At 41.6% G+C, this 18,161-nt stretch overlaps 1 protein-coding gene across 1 annotated transcript in view; it reads left to right on the top strand.

The window, feature by feature from the left end:
• Window positions 1-1,264: 1,264 nt before the first annotated feature.
• The window catches only part of SATB2 (SATB homeobox 2), a 181,492-nt gene continuing 164,595 nt past the window's right edge, over window positions 1,265-18,161 (top strand). The window contains exons 1-2 of the mRNA XM_059393138.1: window positions 1,265-1,399; window positions 2,631-2,858. Coding sequence (XP_059249121.1) covers window positions 2,690-2,858 — 169 coding nt within the window. The 5' untranslated portion in view covers window positions 1,265-1,399; window positions 2,631-2,689. The remainder of the gene's footprint in view (window positions 1,400-2,630; window positions 2,859-18,161) is intronic.

Raw genomic sequence — 18,161 nt, 5'->3', positions numbered from 1 at the left:
TCGAAAGTACTCCGCGCAGTTAGCAGCACCCGGAGCCGAGGCATCCGCGGTCGCCGACTGCGCGTCGGTCTGCGCCTCCGCCGGGAAACGAGGCAACCAGCGCCTGCCTTGTCGCCGCCGCCTCCGCGCCGGGACGAGTGCGCCTCGGGGCTGGGCGAGGCGGCCGCGCCCAGGACCCGCCACGGGGAGGAGGACCGGACCCGAGCCCCGGCGCCCGCCGGCACCCGGGCGCACCCACCCGCCGGCCTCGGCCACCGCCTCGCGCGGCACTCGCTGCTCTGCCATCGGTTCTCTGCCGCCCGACGCGCGCGGTCCTCGCCACGGCGCTCTGCTGCAGCCGACTCTCCCCTTCCTCCTCCGCCCTCCTCCCTGCCTCCCACCCGCCCCTCGCCAGTCCCTCTGCCTCCTCCTCAGCCCCGCCGCTGTTTGGGTCGCCGGGCTCACAGCGATTGATTGATTGATGTTTAATTTCCTGCCAGGCGGGGCCCCCCTCCCCCCGCAACCTCCCCAGCCCTCCTCCCCGCCCCCCACTCTCCTCCTTCATTGCGGTGGACCAGTCGGGCTTGGGTTTAGATCTTTCCCCCCCAACCCCCATCCCGAAATAACCCAGAGACTTCCCCTACCCCCACCCCAAATTATTATTTTGAAGGCGCTAGATCTGGGGACGGAAAGGGGGAGGGGGAGAAATCGGAAACCGAGGACAACCCAAAAGGACTCACTTTGCCTGATGACTCAACGCAACTAATAATCATCTCCCTCTCAGTGTATCTCTCTCTGCGGCTTGTCAGTGAGTCCGGCTCCGGCTGCTGGCGGCGGCGGCCGAGAGGGGAGAGGCTGGAGGTGACAGCTTGGGCAGCCGCCGCGTTTCCTCCCGCGCGCGGTCTCGGGTCCCTGCGCCTTCTCGGCTCTCGGTGACACCGGCCCTAAGGCTCCGGCCGCGCCTCCTCGCGAACTAGCAGACCCGCGAAGCGGCAGCACCGGCCCGCCTCCGCCTCCTCCCAGTCCTCAGCCCTTTCTCTCCAGAACGGGTCTCCTTCCCGAAGGTGTGAAAAGGCTTTTTCAGTCTCCTTCTCTCTTTTCCCCTCCTCCGCCGTCTCCTCCCCCGCTCGCTCGGGTGCCCCTTTGGAGGAACCCTCCTTTCCCTCTCCTCCCCCCCCTCCCCCCCCCCCCCCCCCCCCCATCATCATCATCATAACAACCATCTCTGCACTAGAAGACATCCTGACCCAGGACCTTCAACGTTAGGACCTGGGAAAGAGGAAAAGGGGAAGGAGTAAAGAGGCAAGAAGACTAGGAGAACACCGCAAGGCAAAGCACCAGAAACTTTCCACCCTGGATTCTCTACTTTTGCTCCATGGACAGAGCCTCAGCCAGCCAAGTTACAGACAGACCGTGAGCAGTAAGTACGCAGGGCGAGGACTCCCACGCCAAGCTCGGGAGTTCGGGGAAGCCCCGGGTCCGGCTAAGTTCCCTCCCGGCAGCTCTCGCCCTCTCGGACGGCGCGGCCCAGGGAGTGCGGGCGGCGTTTTCGGCCTCGCCCTCCCGCGCGGTCCGCGCGTCTCTCGCGTCTCTGCTCTCACCTCCCCTCTGCCACCCCCACCTCGGCGCCTCCCCACGCGGCTCCTCTCCTGGTGAGAGCGCCCGCGAGGATTCCTAGCGCACTTTGCAGTGCAGGGTTCCTGCTTCTCGGGGATGGCGGTGGCGATGCGAGTGCGTCTCATCAGGTGTTTCCTCCTCTTCCGCCGCCCCCCAAAAATCCAGGGGTGCCGAGACCCGCGGGTTCCCGGAGGAGCGCGCTGCCAGCCAAGAGACCCAGAGGAAAACTTTTTGGAGAAATTTTTAAATTGGGGTTCATCGGCTGCTCCTTGACCTAATAATTTAAATGCTTTTGGCTTCTGTGTTTTATGCTGAAGAGCTTTTTAAAAATCACTTAAGATCGGAAGAACAGGAGGACGTTCCAAAATAATAACGATGGTAGCCCCCGCCATCGCGGCGAAGGTGATGACGGAGAGTATTCTGGTGAATACCTCGAAACGTTTTTGGACGCTTAGTGTGCAATTGGGGTTGGTTTTGTGCAAAGTGTGTTTGTGTCTCAAGACTTGCTCGGTAGAGGTGAAAGCGGGGATTCCAGGAGTCCTTATGCCAGGCCTTTGGCTCCTGCCCCGCCATTCACAGTCCATTCCTCGTGTGGTTAATTCGGGTTCTCACGGACTTGGGCACATCCCCCACTCCCTCCTCGAGTGGGTGACATGTCTTTTTATGAAGTTCACTTCTTCCGCAACCCTGACCCCCACGCGGCGAGGCTGTCTCCTCCGAGATCGGCTTACGCCAACCCTGTCCCAATGAATGGGCCACTTCTGGGCGCCCCCGGGCGCTGGCCTGGTGGCCGTCGCCGAGAGCTGACTCCTGGAGAGGGACTGGGCAGTGTCGCAGCTCCTCGAGCTTCCTTGGGGCCGCCCCGTGTAAGGTGGGGACCCGCTTCCCGGCTCGGGCCCCTCAGGCAGCGTGGGAGGAAGTTTGTGTGGCTGTGGTGCAGCGCTCTGCCACTGGCCTGAACGTCTATCACGTGTGTGAGCGGTTTTCCCTCTTTTTTCTCCCTCCCCCTTCCCTACCCCCCGCCCCCTCCCTAGGTCCCTGCGCGTTTTATTGCGACCTGCCGGTGGGAACTTTGTCTCCGAGTCGGAGCAGCATGGAGCGGCGGAGCGAGAGCCCGTGTCTGCGGGACAGCCCCGACCGGCGGAGCGGCAGCCCCGACGTCAAGGGGCCTCCCCCGGTGAAGGTGGCCCGGCTGGAGCAGAACGGCAGCCCCATGGGAGCCCGCGGGAGGCCCAACGGCGCCGTGGCCAAGGCCGTGGGAGGTAACAGCCCGGAGCGGGGAGGCGCGCGCAGCCCCGCGGCCCGGCGATAATGGCCCGGGTGTCAGGGTTCAGGTTGATTAGGCGCTGTCGCGGTGTAGGATTACAGGAAGTGGATTCCAGGTTGCCCAATAATGCCCCCGTCGCCTCTCCTCTGCAACTGGTAGCTTCATCTAGAGTTAAAACAAGAAAGTGGTTTACCCAGAGGGTGGCATTTTTTGGGCACTTTGCCACTGTGTGCTGAGGTGTTGGCAGGTTTATGTCACAGCCAGCTAACTGTTTCTAGATTTTCCTAGAGAGCTTTTTAGTGATTTAACTCTTTTGCTTTGCCTCGGAGTGTCTGTTGTAGAGATGAAGTTTAGGTGCGATCGCTTTTGTGGACTAGTTTCTAATGCACAGGAGCAAGAGTGTTGGGGTTACTTTGTCGTTAGGACAGTGCTTCGAGAGATAGATTAGTAACAACTGGGAATATTTCCTGCCACACTGCAAGTGGGAAATAAGGAATCATTATGAATCTGTCAGGCCCTTAGAGGTTTTAAGGTCACCGTTTTCTATGAAGTTCAAAGTCATATGCGTTTGTAACTTTGTTACATGTGTGTCATAGCACAGCAGGTAAAAATAGCAAAGTAGTCTTAATGGCTACATGCTGCTTTACCTTCCCAAGAATTTAATATTATTTAAAGAAAAGCTTTTGTAGATGTTACCATTTAAACACCACTTCCTTTTAAAGTGATTAGGAAAAAATTTTTACAAAATGAAGATACATATTGTAAACATTATTAAAATATTTTAAGGCTTATGCCATTTGCTTGGTTGTTTTCTACATATAAAATGCACAATTCGACATGGCATGCAGTTTTTTGTGTTTGAGATCAATCATCAGTTTAAGTCTTTTTCTACTTTTAGAGGGTTTTTTGCCCCCTAATATTTTCAGCAGTAGCTAATTTAACGTAATTCTTTACATTGGCCTGCCTGAAATGATGCAAAACCATGGCAAAACTTAATGATAAGCTCCAACCCCATGTTCTATATAGCCATAGTATGTATTTCAAAGTACAGACTTAAGTCTAAATGTCTATGCCCTTTTAAAGAGTTAAAACAGACGTTTTATAAAATAACATGTTTCTATTTTTACTTGGTTTGCTATTATTATTTCTTCATGGTAGACATTCAGAATGGTTTGCCTTAGTTCCTTATCTTACTCATCTCCCTCCAGAAGTACTCATTCTCACAATTTTTAAAGCTTTAAAAAATTATTTGGCTATACATTGTGGCTTACATATCTTTTAAAATATTACGGACTTAAAGATAGACTTTAATGAAGCAAAAGAAAACTTGATAGTGCTACCCACTTTTTAAAAGTGGTATTATGTGTTATCTTGACACTAGGACAATAACTTCAGACTTCTTGTAACATCTTTAAGTGTCTGCATATATGAGAGAGAAATATATAGCAAATATGATAGAAGCAAGTGTAAGGGGGTATAAGTGCTGATACTGTTTGATTGAAAAACTGGGAAATCTTTGGAGGATATGTGTTCTCCAAGGGGCCTTATGCGCATAGAAAAAAACCTGGACTTGAAATTTTGGTTTCTTTCTGAAGACCTACTAAAATCCACTAAATTACATTTTAGAACGTGATTGTTAACAACTGTGATTTCTTAAAACAAGTGTTTTTTTTTGTTTTTTCCCTATAGCATATCAATTTCGTTGACCAGGGATACCTTTTGTGTAAAAGAGTGGTTGCGTTTCTTATTTTCTGAGACTATGATTTACATTTGATGACTTATAAATTTGATATAAAGCAAAATTAAGTCTTCAGAAAGAATAATGGGTTTGTTTCAACAAGCTGCTTTAGTCATTTTTTGTGAACTTTAATTTAGTAATATCGAAGGTCTTATTAGTTGCTTTCCAAACTGAAAATAGAAGTCATTAGTTTGTCTCAATAAGTACTATGTATAATACTTAATAATAAAGTGGTTAAAAGAGTTTACATGTGGTGGGTTTTAAAATATTTTTTTAAAGGAAGATTTTGGTCTATATAGCACAATAGATTATTTGGAATAATTTTAATTTAGAAAACTTTATAACAACTTAGAACACAATATTTTGGTAGTGTGAAGTTTTTCACTGAATGTTAATATTGGTTTTGGGGTTTAAGATGTTATAGTTTCCTAATGTACCTTGAGATAGAAATAATTCCATTTCTTTATAACTTTTAATAATGTGTATAGATTAAAGAAAAGCAAAGCCTTTTACAAAATACACTTTTTAAATTTTAAAAGAATGTTTAAAATACATTTCTAGTTAACAGTTCTTTGTAATTGAAAGACTTTTTGGAACATAGAGTAAATATAAAATAGATTATATTTCTCTCCCCTCCTTTCTTTGTTTAAATTTTCTTTATAAAGCAATGTAATAAGCATAGGCAACTACAAAACATTTATAACTATCATTTATTGCCATTTTTAGATATATTATAATCTTGTCAGTGTTGTAAAGATGGTTATAATAATTTATGTTTTAAAAATAGAGCTCAAAATTTGGGAGGGTGTATTCATTAATCTTTAGTGATGCTTTTTCTTAAAAGCTTTCCCCCTAAAAATAGGGGAGATCATTAAGTTAATTGGTTGCCCAATAACATGGCAATTTATCTTACTATTTTTGATAAGCAGTGTGGTGAATAAATGTTTCTAAATACATTGGTTGCAATAGTAAATTCTGTTTCCATTATTTCACATTTTTAGAGAGACAGTTTGGTATGTTTTTGATGAGAATGTGTTTGTTAAGAAAAAAAAAGAAATTCTTTTAGTGTCTGGATTTAACTAGTTGAGATGGTAGATACACTGTCACAGTCTTCAAGGTTGCGTTTTAATAGGGGACTTAAAAGTTAGTGTGTTGTTTATAATGTGGTTAGCTTTAGAAGACAATTAGAAAGTAGATCAGTTTTGCTTTGTCTTTACAACACTTTTCTCGGCTGTTTTTGTTCTTATCTAAGTAGTGTGTTTTAAAGCATGTGTGTAATAAAATAAGTGCTCAGATGTGTATGACAGTCAGCTTTTGTAGAAGGTCCCCAGGAAAAAAAAAAAAAAGGCTAATATCTCTTTAAAAAACATATGAAGGCTGGGAGAGAGTTTAGAGCAAGCAAGAGCACCGTGGTGTTGACAGCTTTATATCCCTGCTGGGTAACATTCACTTACTAGAATTGGCGTCCCCTCTCAGCTAGTAATTCACTCCATAAGGATTTTGAGAAAGGATGATTAATGGTGGGGAAATTTATATTTGTGAAATTGTTGATTAAAACTTACAGATCTATTTGAAGATTTAGAAAAAGAGGAGATTATTAAGGATGACGAAAATAAGAATCAGATGATCTCTTTTACCACCATTAACATAAGTACCTAAAATGTTCTGCTGTGTGTGATGCTTTAGCCACAAAACGTACACCCTAAAATGAAAGTGATGCCAGTCAAGTTTCCAGAGGAAGCAAGGCATTCTGCTTTCCTCCTGGACTGCTGAAAGGCTCTGGCCAGTTGTGCTTTAACAGCAATAAATTATTGTGCTTCATTCATTGTTAACACAGGCATTTTCATTTTTAAATGTTTGGCTTAAAGAAGAACTTTCAGACAGCTTTATTTAAACTGAATGAACAGCGCTTGAGTATACCAGATGGTGTATTTGCTGATGGGAGGCATTAAACATCAGAAATCTTTTTGATATTTTTCATTTTCTTATGAATTTTGATAATTTTTTGGTGTTAAATGTTCTATATTTTAGGAGAAAATGTTTGAAAACTGGGAATATCTTTTAGGGATATTTGCTGTTTTTGAAAAAGTTTGCTTTTTTTTTTTTAAGAATTTGTTTTTAAAATAATGATTCAATTTTGTTGAGAAATTGCCTGTTAAATTTATCTTATAAACTAGTTGACCCAAAGTAGGCCTATTCTTCTTGCTAATAGGCAGCCCTTTGAAGAACATAACTGTCTTGTTAGAAGGGGAAAAAAAAAATCATTATGCAATACACACTGATGTATTCAAATAGGGAAGCAAATGTGATCACGATTGTTGGGCAGGGCCTCATTTAGAGCTGAACATTGTCTACAACAACAGTTAGTTTAATTGTCTACATGTGGAACATTTCCTTTTAGATTAAAAGAAATGCAGTTCAGGTCAGGTGCAGTCACCATATTAGCAGTTGTAGGGAGACATTTTACTTTTTGAAAGGAGTGCAGATACAAAAGAGTAATCATATTGACATACTAAAATGTATAAAATACTTGGAAATTTAGAAACATATTGTCAACCTGGGTGAAATGACAAAAACTCATTAAATTCATTTTAGCCAAGGATGATACTTGGATGATACCCATCATACTTATAGGGAGGACTCAATGTTATTATTTCAAAAGAGAAAAGTTTGTGTTTCTCTTTTACATTCTTTCTCTCTCTCTTTCTTTCTTTCTTTTTTTTTTTTAAGGGTTTAAGATCTTTTAAATAGAATGAACTTAGGCTTTGGGGTCATCCAACAATCTGGCATGTCCTCTGTAGTTTTGCTGAGGTAGAAAAATAGCCCTTCTCTAAAGTGTTTTTTAGTCCTTGGCCTGTTATTAAAATAAAGATATACTTGGTTAAAAAAAATATATGCAATGGAACATACACATTAAACAGAACATAGGGTATCCGCCCCTCAAAGTCCTGAGCATAATTTGATGTTTCAAGTAATTTTGGAAGCCTTGTGTTCCATCAACAGAAACCCACTGACCATTATATATTCAAGATCATCTGCAGTGAAATGTGTGTGTATGTGTGTTGGAATACATAGATGTCCCTTCAAGCATCTGTTTTTTAACCCCTGTAGAAAATAAGCAATATAATCCTTTCCCAGGGGGTTGTGTCTAGTAGAATCAGTCTGTACATCTTAGATATCTTGTATATATACTATTATATTTATGTATATATAAACAGACTTATTGTCATTTTTAAAGATGTAGGGATATGAATTTGAGTTATTTTAAGAGTATGGAAGTCAGTTTTATTCTAGGCAAGACAGGGTAATTATTTGGTGTATCTGATAAGCTGTCAAGTTCGGTCATTCTACTTTAATAGTTTAAAACCTTTATTTCTTTTTTTTTTTAAAGAGAATTCAGTGTAGAGACTCTATGCATATATAAAAAAGACATTAACAGGGCTAGATGAATTCCAGATTGTATTATTTTTTTAGGTCTTTTTAGAGTGTTTAGGTTTCTGCTGAGATAAAAATGATCCATTTCTTCACCATTAAAAAACTTTCTTATAATTAATAATCTCACTTTAGGTGCATAAAATATGTTCATAGTTTGTCTTATTTCAGAAAGCCAAACTTTATCCTACACAGGCTGTAAATGAATAAAAAGTCCTTTATATTCTTTTATCTAATAAGTAGGCTTTTTAAAAAACCTATGTAACTAAGGTGTGGTAACAGTACTTTTTGTTATCATCCTTATATGAATGCTGAGGTACAATGGCATTTTGGAACATATTTAAAGACGGAGCATTTGACAAAAGTTGTATGTGTAACAGTTTGTCAGTGAAAAGTGACAAGTGGGAAATGACAAATGAAATGTTGGCATCATAGCTCTTTATTTTGATAAAAATGTCTCAATTTGCAGTGATATAATACTGTTTCATATTATTTCATGAGTTGTGTGAGATGCATAAGGGGAATTTAGATTTTGTGAACGGAAAATTAGCAGCCCAAACTCTTTTCAGAAGCTTTGGCAGTACCGTCCCCCCCCACCCCCAAGAATAAGAACAGCAGTGAAATATTGGATCTAACCCATACATTTTAACTCATTATTTTGGAAGAAAGAAAGAAAGAAAGAAAGAAGAAAGAAGTGAAAATAGTTTCAAGTAGAAGACCTTTATGCTTAGCTCGAAAAATGAAGAGAGTTTGCCTTTTAGCTTCCATTCTTTTCTTTATAGTGATTTTAAAATGAGTGATTTCCATCTGCTGACTTTGATTATATGGGGCCTTTCTCACTTCCAATCACCACTGCTGTCCAGCATTAATTTAGGGTGCCAGTAAAGAGAGTTGTGAATTCCTTTTATTTTAAAGTGCGATAGAGGTTTGAAAATGTCTTTGTGTTAAAAATGGATTTTTATATACAAAGGATTCATCATCCTAATACTTACGGGTAATGTGATAGATATTTCAAAGTCCAAGTAGACGGCCCTGAGTGGAATTGAGGTATGAGTTAAAACAAAACCCAGTTGAGTTCTTACAGATTTCCAGAAAAGCACGGACGTAGCCTCTATAGTGTGTTCTTTTCCATTTTCTGAAGTCACATTGGTTCCCTTATTGTCAGTGATCAGCCAAACATTTATTTTCTTCTTTTACATGAAATAAGCCCTATGAGCACCTCACACTATGCAGTGTTTATGTAGAAATGTTCCATGTTGGAGTTTTCAAAAGCATGGAACTCTGTGTAATTTTTTTGTTTTCAATTAACAGGATTGTTTTGCTGTTTAGTAGCAAGTGATTTTAAAATTGTGGCAAAATCAGTATAATAAAGTGAAAGGCTACATCAGAAATGGTCTTCTACAACTTGTATCTTTTCTTCTCATTTGCAAAGTTCTACTTATTATAGATTTTTTTAAGAACTAGGTTAAAAATGACCTAATATGGAATAAATGTGCTTTAGATATATAATTATAGCAGTGGGGTTTATGGGATGTATTTTTTCCATTTTTCATTGATGTATGTACCTTTAAAACTTTAAAGATAAACTAGTGAATATTGTAGTTACTAGTTTGGCAAATGCTTAAAATGAAAAAAAAGTTTTAATAGAAATTTTAAGAATTTGAACCTTGCAATAAAGTTATCAGCAAATTATGGCAGCCATATTGTAGTAAGAATGTTCTTTATTTGTGGTTATGACACGTTAGGAAAACTTTGGGGGAAGTAGATTTCCATTTTAGTTGCTCACGGTATAAGGCAAAGTTGGCTCTTTCCTTAACTAGTTGTCTTATCATTGGACTGGAGTTCTGTCTTAGCACAGAGGGTTATTAAGTGATAGCATTTAACGTAACAACAGAGATTAAAAAGTTCAGGGGAAACACTGCAAGCTACCACTTATAAAAAAGTAGGGATTTCGTAGCACGCTCACTGTTTGGTGCCCACTGATGGTGGCACAGTTACTGAAATGTGCCCAGCAGCACATTTTACAAAAGATTTATCTTTTTCTTTCTTCAAAAGAGTTTTTTTTAACTTGTTTTTGTATTTGGCCAGAAAGCAAGTGTATCAGTTCTTTTATAACTGAATCTGATTGATTTTCAAATTTCTTGATTATTCCCCATATTAAAATCGCATATTTTTATTGCATTTGTTCCAGTTATTTGTATGTATAAGGAAAGGCAAGATTCGTAGCTTATTAGGAAAAGGCATTCCTATCAAAACTCCTTAAATGGCAGTGTTTTCAAAATATTCTATTTTTTTGGTTAACAGAACAAGAACTTCTTTTATCATAATCCAAAGATGCTAACAGAGCAGCATGATAAATGTCTCTTTAAGTGTCGTAGTAAAAGAAAATGACTTGCCTTCTGAGGCAGTGGAGAGTTTATGTTGTTTTGGACCTATTTCCCAAGCAGTGATCGAAAACAGATTACAATAACAATTATACAGTCAGAAGATGCAATATCCATTTCTGCTTTAATTGAGTGAAAGAATAATAAAAACATCATTAAGAAAAATGAGGTGGACCTGTCACACAATGTACAAATTTTTAGTCTTGGAGAGGATGCAGAATAACTGAAATGCTTTTCGCTTACTTTGTTGTGTTTATTAGCTAAAATCTGTTTTGGGGGAGAGACCATTTGGTTGGTGATCCTCCCTGGGAAGTTGGGAGAGGAGCCCCTGGGAGGTGGTTGCTCAGGAGACAATTAAAAGTGCTCATTGATTTTGTCTTCGTATGATGTTTGAGAAAGGAATCAAATTTTCTTAAATTCTACCTGATAGAAATACCTTTTTTTTTTTAAACCTGTGTAAATGGAAGACAAAAGTAACGCATATTTCTCTTACTATAAACTCTCCCCAGTAAAGGTTAGGTGTGATCCCTAGGCCTGCTGTTCTTTCTTCTCTGAAGTCATAACCAGGCTGAAGGGGGGAGAGAGAATTGAAGGTGAATCATGAACACCCGTATTTCTTCTCTGCACTCATGGGGTGGGGGGAGTTTCCATGTGTGCTCCTCACGGACAGTCACTCAGGTCACAGAGACTGTCACTTGGGATGCATAGGCTCCGGCCTCTATTGGAAGTCACTGGAGCCATTATTAAATCCATAATCCTTTCCACTGCTGAGCCTCCAGAACTCATTCCCCGGCATGGAGCTTTCAGCAACTTGGAGTGAGCCGGCCGGCAGCAGCCCACCTCAGTGGCTAGTTTTCTTTCACTCTGGGCTATATTTCTTACTCTGCTCATAGAAACTGTGAGCTCCTGGCAACTTTGATGACGGTGGAGCTGGCCAGCCAGTGGCCTTAACGCCTGCTTGTTGTGGGGATACTGAAGCCACAAATCATGTTGGCCATCGGAACATTTGGAGCCCAAAGTTCGACTCTGTTGACAGAGTTAGAGGACAATATTTCTTTGATCTGTAGCTAAGAATTTTCTTGGGTTCAATATTTAAAAATCTTTCTGAGAATGGTAAAGCGAAAGGAAAAAGATAGGCAGTCAGCGCTTACTGGCCGAGGCCTCAGAATCCCAGAACTGTCCCAAGGATAATCCCCATTAGAGTGGAATTTATATCAAACAGCTCAAAAGCCTTGTTTTTTTTTAAATAAGTTCAGAGAGTCTACTTAATAGCACCTTCATTAAAATACTTTTGTCAGCAAAGGGTTTTCAGTTTTAACATTTACATAACCTAACAGCAGTGACGAATGCCATGGAGCTTTAAGGGTCTATTAGTGGTTCCGTTTTTTTCTGGACTTTATAATTTAAACCTAAACATTAATTCTGGGTGGAACTTGGCATAATGTCGTTTTGCCTTGGAGGGAATTTTTGTTGTACAATTAAAAAAAGTGTTTTGTTTTTTTTTTTTCCTTTTCATGCAGCCACCTTCTCCATGTCTCCCCTTCCCCAAGTAAATAGCAGTTAAATAGTGAGGGTCTTAAAAGGGCTTATTTAAATTAAGAGGGAAAAAAAAGGATTGATTATTTTAGGTGAATTTAACAATTTTCCATTAGTTCACGTTGTAAACTGGTGCTTTTGATATGAACAAGACCTGTGAGGCTGATAATGCAATGAAAATATTTTTCTTCTGTCTCTCATGTATGAAATTCATGTGGTAAAATTTTAAATAAAATCAAATTTGATGGCCCACGAGACTTACAAATCAATTTCTTATCTTCTTTATTAGAAGGTGAGAGATAAAAAATTATTTTACATCACCTGAAATTGTAACCTTGATCAGAGGGAAGGAAGTGGGATCTCACTATTAAATAATAAAGTGACAGTACCCCAGTAGTATTTTGGAAAATTAAGAATGATCTTTTCTGTATGTTAATACTATGTTGGAGTTGAAATATTATGCAGATATGTGATTACAAGATAATTGTGAAATTAAAAACAATTGAGGAAACCAGCCCTGGCGAATTGTCATTCTCTGAAAACCAGAAGGCATTCCAAACACTAGTGAGGGTGCCGGCGGGGAGAAAAGTGCTCACGGAGCAGAGTGGGGCTAGGCCTCAGAGTGGTACTCATGAGGCTTTGTGCAGTGTTCAGCTTCTCAGTCTCTGTTCAGACAAGATTTTGTGCTCTAGGGGTGGCAGGTGTAGTATTAGACTTAACACGCTTTATTATTGAGGGGGTATAAGAAGAGCATATTATTCTCTCCAAGTAAGTTATAGACATTTAAGACCCAAGTAAAGGTACTTTACAAGAGTAACTAAGGTGACCCTTTTTTTTGTTCCCCCTGTTCAAATGAATCTCCAGGTAACATTCAGCAAAACTCACTCTATTTACAGGCACGTTCATATAGTAAGTTTGAGCCTTACGTGCATTTTTATAGCTAACTTATAAACTCCCCAAAACTAGAGCTTACCATTGAAGGCCTGCCATTGCTGTCACAAATGGCCATGAGCTCCCAGGAGACTTTGAGAATAAGAGCCATGCGAAAATGCCACGACTTTGGTAATAACCATTGTTGCACGTGTGTTTTTTTTTTTTACCACCATGGCAAAACCATGAGTGGGAGGGAGGCGGCCTGCGTGTTCAGGATGATACTGTAAGCTCTCCCATGGAAATGTATAGAATTCCCGTTAGCACAGGGTCAGGGTATAAATGTACCTCTTTTCACACTGTTCCGAGTGGTTAGTGGAAAACAAGCTGCAAAGTCATTCCCTTGGCCCCCCAATAAAAAGATTTATAGCAGAATAATTCTCAGCCCCATAATGGGACTGTTGTAGGTTTGTGTTTGATATTTATAAAACTGAAATACAGTCCATGTACCCAAACTAAACATTTATTGTAAACAAGTTAACTGCCAAGAGCTTATATTCTGTCAAACATAATTATATTGAAGATTGATGTATAGCTTGAAAGCAAGTTTGAGGGAGACAGTTCTCTTTCCCCGAGAAAAACCTCGGAGGTGCAGCTCTCTCCTCTCTTTGATACAACTCACCAAGGCTTTCTTGCCGCCGGCCTCTCAGATATGTAATAAACACAGGCTCCCTCTTTGAAAACATATCCCTTTGTCAGTCCTACTTCTCTTAACAAAATAAGGAGATGCATTTATGTGCACGAAAACTGTGAGGTCTAGTTTCTTCCATCATCTTTGCAGAGATGCAGGCAGTGATGGCCAGAAGAAGGGGCACTTTCTCGGTGATGGGCAAGGCACCGCCGTCACACTGGAGCTCACCCACACATCTGAACCTCAGTTCACCCCAAAAGGAACCCTTTCTCATCGAATGCCGAGTTTGAGAAAGAGTCTTAGTCTTGTCTTTTCTGTTATTTTGTGTTGAGTGGGTGAGATTAGATCTGTTTTGAAACTGACCCTTTGGGGGTGAAACTACATTGATATGCTTGATTTGGAGGCTCAGAAGTTAATTTGAGAGTTAAAGAAATCCAGAATCCAGGGAATCTAGAGTGGAATCTTTGAGATCGAGTTGTTTCATATCGGAGATTACCCCCAGATTTTAAAAGGTGCGGTATTCTTCCAGGGTCTTTTGCTTTAATGAAGGTAGAAACTTGTATTATCTTCCTGATGAAGATTTTTCATCCTTCTCCCCCTTCCCCACCCCCCGCCCCCTCAGGAGACAGATAAATCACTTTAGGCTTCGGTGACAATTTTCAAAGATAGTTAAAAGGGGAATAACATTCCTCCTATGGCTGGATGGTATCCTTTGGATAACATTAAGGATGAAAATAAGATTTTCAGTGGATTTATGTGCTGTAGCTTAAGTGATCTCTTTAGGTTTTTCTAAATATTAAATTTAACATTCTCTTGGAAATTACATACATTACAAAAGGGATGGCTAAAGAATCATAAAGTGAAAAAATAATAATGAGTTTTCTCTGTTCTCTTTTTCTTATTTTAAGTAATTGCTGTAAATTTCACAGGTACATATATACTTAAAATATCTTTTCTGGGAAGTATTCCACCAGTAGGGACCTGAGTTTCCCCAGTCTGTATGCTGGGTTTTATTAACCTCGTCTCAGTCACAATAATAATATCCTACGTATTGCAATCCAGAGATCTCGGTGTACCCTTAGGGAACTGCAGAATACACACTATGATTTTGACTTTCTTGCTCTCTCCTTATTCTTTCCTTTTTCTTCTAGTGTCAGCCCCTTCAAGGGCTAGCTTGCTGTTACCTACCGGGAGGAGGCATTTTTGGGTACCAGAACCAGAGTGGCTTATAGTGGTGATGGCTAAACTCAGCTTTGTGAAATCTGCATTCACTTCACAGTGATGATTTTTACACAGCTATTAAATAGACATCCCTACATGTTTTGCTGTTTTATCCCTAAACATAGAGAGTAGGATTTCCTCTTGTAAAGAGAAAACCTTTTATTTTTTACTATAAAAACTTCACCTTTTCAGGTTTTTATTTGATAAAAATCTCTCCAGTCTAGTATGATTTCCTTTGGGGCTTTGCACCAGTGTTTGATCTCAATTTTTAATAATTTTGGTGAGTTAAACTCCCCAAAGAAAACATGCTTGTGCTATGAAATATTCCCACTAGAAATCTGGGTAGTCTTGTCTTATTGAGAGCCGAGTGCTTGATTCTTTTATTAATTTCTTGCTAGTGAACCTCAGTACAGTTAACCTTTCCTTAACACTACACTGGAGAAATCAATCAAGGATTTTTTTATTTTAATTGTTAAATTAGATAGAATAACATTTAGGCAAATCTCAAAACTGGAGATGATAAAGCAAATGTTGGTACAAAGATAGTTTTTATTGACTCTATTTCTGACTTTTGGGACTCTAAGTTGCAAATAGATTTTCCAGGGAGGATAGTAAGATTGAAGGCAGCAGCACCTACATCTCACTTAAACACTACCTGAAAAGTGATCTTCTCAGAGACCTCTAAAATAATATTTTACATTATGACAGGCAGAAGAAATCTTAGCATTAATGAATTATGGGATAGTTATTTTAACAAGCCCTTGAGTCTCAGGACTCCATAAATGCATTGATAACCCACTGTGAAAAGAACCTCAAAAATTTAGTTTGAGCTAAGGGATACTTCATGTTTGAACTCCTCTGTGATCATCAAACTTACGTATTCTACTTTTTTCTTTAAAAAATTTTTTTTGGAGTGCGGGACACCTGGGTGGCTCAGTTGGTTAAGTGGCTGCCTTTGGCTCAGGTCATGATCCCGGGGTCCTGGGATGGAGTTCCGCATCGGGCTCTCTGCTCAGTGGAGAGCCAGCTTCTTCCTCTGCCTCTCCCTGCTGCTCCCCCTGCTTGTGCTCTCTCTCTCTGACAAATAAATAAGTAAAATCTTTAAAAAAAATTTTTTTAAAAAAATTTCTGGGTCAGTAAACATTTTTGTTGGTCTGATTTAGAAAAGATGTCATGGCCCTTCAGTGCAGGCTCTGTGGGGCTGTGGCTCAGATCCCCAGGGTTCCAGGATGTGTCCGGTCCCAGAGCCCAGTGCTGCTAGCCACTTGAGTCCTACACCAATAGACCGCGATGCCTTCCTGATAATAAACCAACAGTGTCTGTCCACAGAGGTCCCATGCAGCCCTGTGGTCTGCCGGACCTCCCCTGGAGAGCATGGAGTGAGCTCCTGAGTCCGCTCGTGTGGATTGTTTCTTAGAAAGCTCTTCTCGTGTGTTGATGCTGAAAGCAGTGCAGTGGGCTACCGTGGTGTGACATGTTCGGCAGGGAAGTCACCGGAAAAAACCCAGAGCTGACATTACCTCTTAATGGTGGTTATAAAGGTCTAGCTGGAATTAACATTTTGTTAAACTGCACCAACATTTGTTTTGGACTCGCTGTAAGTCAGGCTCCGGGTTGGGGTGGGCAGTGAGGGAGCGAACAGACTCTCTCATCCCAGCCCACGTCGGAGAAGGAAAAGGCAGGCCTCTCATTCGCTCCCACTGGACATGCCTGACCTCAGGGAATGGAGTTCCGCGGGTCAGGCTTGCTATGGCCCGGTTCCCAGGTGTAGCTCAGGCGTCTTTGTTTAGATAAGTAGCCACACTGTGCCTCCTGTGTGCCTGAAAAATCCTGTTTTGCAAACGGCCTGGCCAACTTGATCCTGCTACCACATTTCTATAAATGAGGCGTATTGAGAGACACAGAGTTTATCCTGCAGCTTCAGATCTGACTTGAGGGTGGATTGTGATCTCAGTCTGGGGACAGGCCTGGAAGACCAGAAGCCAACTCCTCGCTCTATGGCTTTAAGCGCAGTTTGAGCCTTTAGGGTGGTAAGTGAGAGAGGCGGCAGAGTTCAGGCGGCTGACCCACCCCTGGCCTATTTTTGTTCTTATCTCCTCAAGTTAAGATCTGCCTCAGGGGCTGCAAGGTAGTGTCTGGTTTTACTAGACAGGATTCTGAGAATAAAGTATTTCTTGGTAATCTTACCTCCCTACCACACTTCCCTAAAGGGAGAGAGGCGTCAAGGAGCGTTATTGTTGAAACTTTATTTGGAGATCTAAACTTGAGTTACAAATAACTGGGTCATGGATGAACATGAAATAAAATTTCTGCACATATGACTTAATATGCTCTTGGAGTTGTTATTATTAAAGGCAAATTTTGCCCTTCTCCATCGATGTAGGATTAACTGTGTTCCTCCTCCTCTGAATGATGCAGGTTGCCCCCCCCTCTGTCAGCTCTTGCTTCTTCAGTAAGAGTTAAAAAAGACAAAACAAAGACAAATGAATGAATCCTTCAGAGAATCTTTGTTCGCAAGCAAGGATCAGAGAGAAACTTCGGAAAGTGGAGCAGTTTACGGGAGCCTAGAGGACCTCCAGTCCACCTGTGCTAGTCTCCCTTGCCCCCAGATGGTTTTGCTCCCCTGCCACACCAAGCCTGGTGAAAACTTTTTTTTTTCCCTCTCAATCCCATTACCTGAAATTCTTTCCATTCGAAGTTCATATAGGATACAGTGAGTTTCTTTTACAATGAAAATATATCCAAGGAAATTAAAGGACAGCTAAACCATTCGAACAGTAAACTGTAGCATCTTTTTATCTGTTAATCTCTTTGGAATTTTTGAGCTCAGCCCCTGGGGGGAATGGGAGGCTGGAGTGGAATGGTGGAATGTGGAGCCTCTGGTTACCTTAGCTCAGGAGGTTGGGTGCCTGGGAGGGGGCCTCAGGGGCAGAAGAGAGGAGAGTGAGAAAGACACACGTGATCCATCTGGAAGTTTTGCCTGGGACCCCTAGAAGGAGGTGAGGGGCACCCTATTCTTTCTTTTTGTTTCTCACTGCAATCTTTTTTTTTTTTTTTTTAATATTTTATTTATTTATTTGACAGAGAGATCACAAGGAGGCAGAGAGTCAGGCAGAGAGAGAGAGAGGAGGAAGCAGGCTCCTGGCTGAGCAGAGAGCCCGATGTGGGGCTCCATCCCAGGACCCTGAGACCATGACCTGAGCTGAAGGCAGAGGCTTTAACTCACTCAGCCACCCAGGCGCCCCTCTCACTGCAATCTTGATACTTGCCTTTATTGTTTTAGGGTGGAAGGAAGAGTCCAGAAGCTAATCCTAAAGGTTAACATTGAAGTTACTCCTTGTCTGTGACTCAGGGGTGTGTGTGTGTCTGTATGAGAGAGAGAGAGAGAGAGAGATGGAGATGGAGAGGGAAAGGGGAAGGGGAGGG

This window comes from Mustela nigripes, chromosome 3 (genome assembly GCF_022355385.1).
Source record: "Mustela nigripes isolate SB6536 chromosome 3, MUSNIG.SB6536, whole genome shotgun sequence".
Lineage (NCBI taxonomy): Eukaryota > Metazoa > Chordata > Mammalia > Carnivora > Mustelidae > Mustela > Mustela nigripes.
Note: the sequence above shows the minus strand (reverse complement) of the source record. Positions and strands in the feature narration are given on the sequence as shown.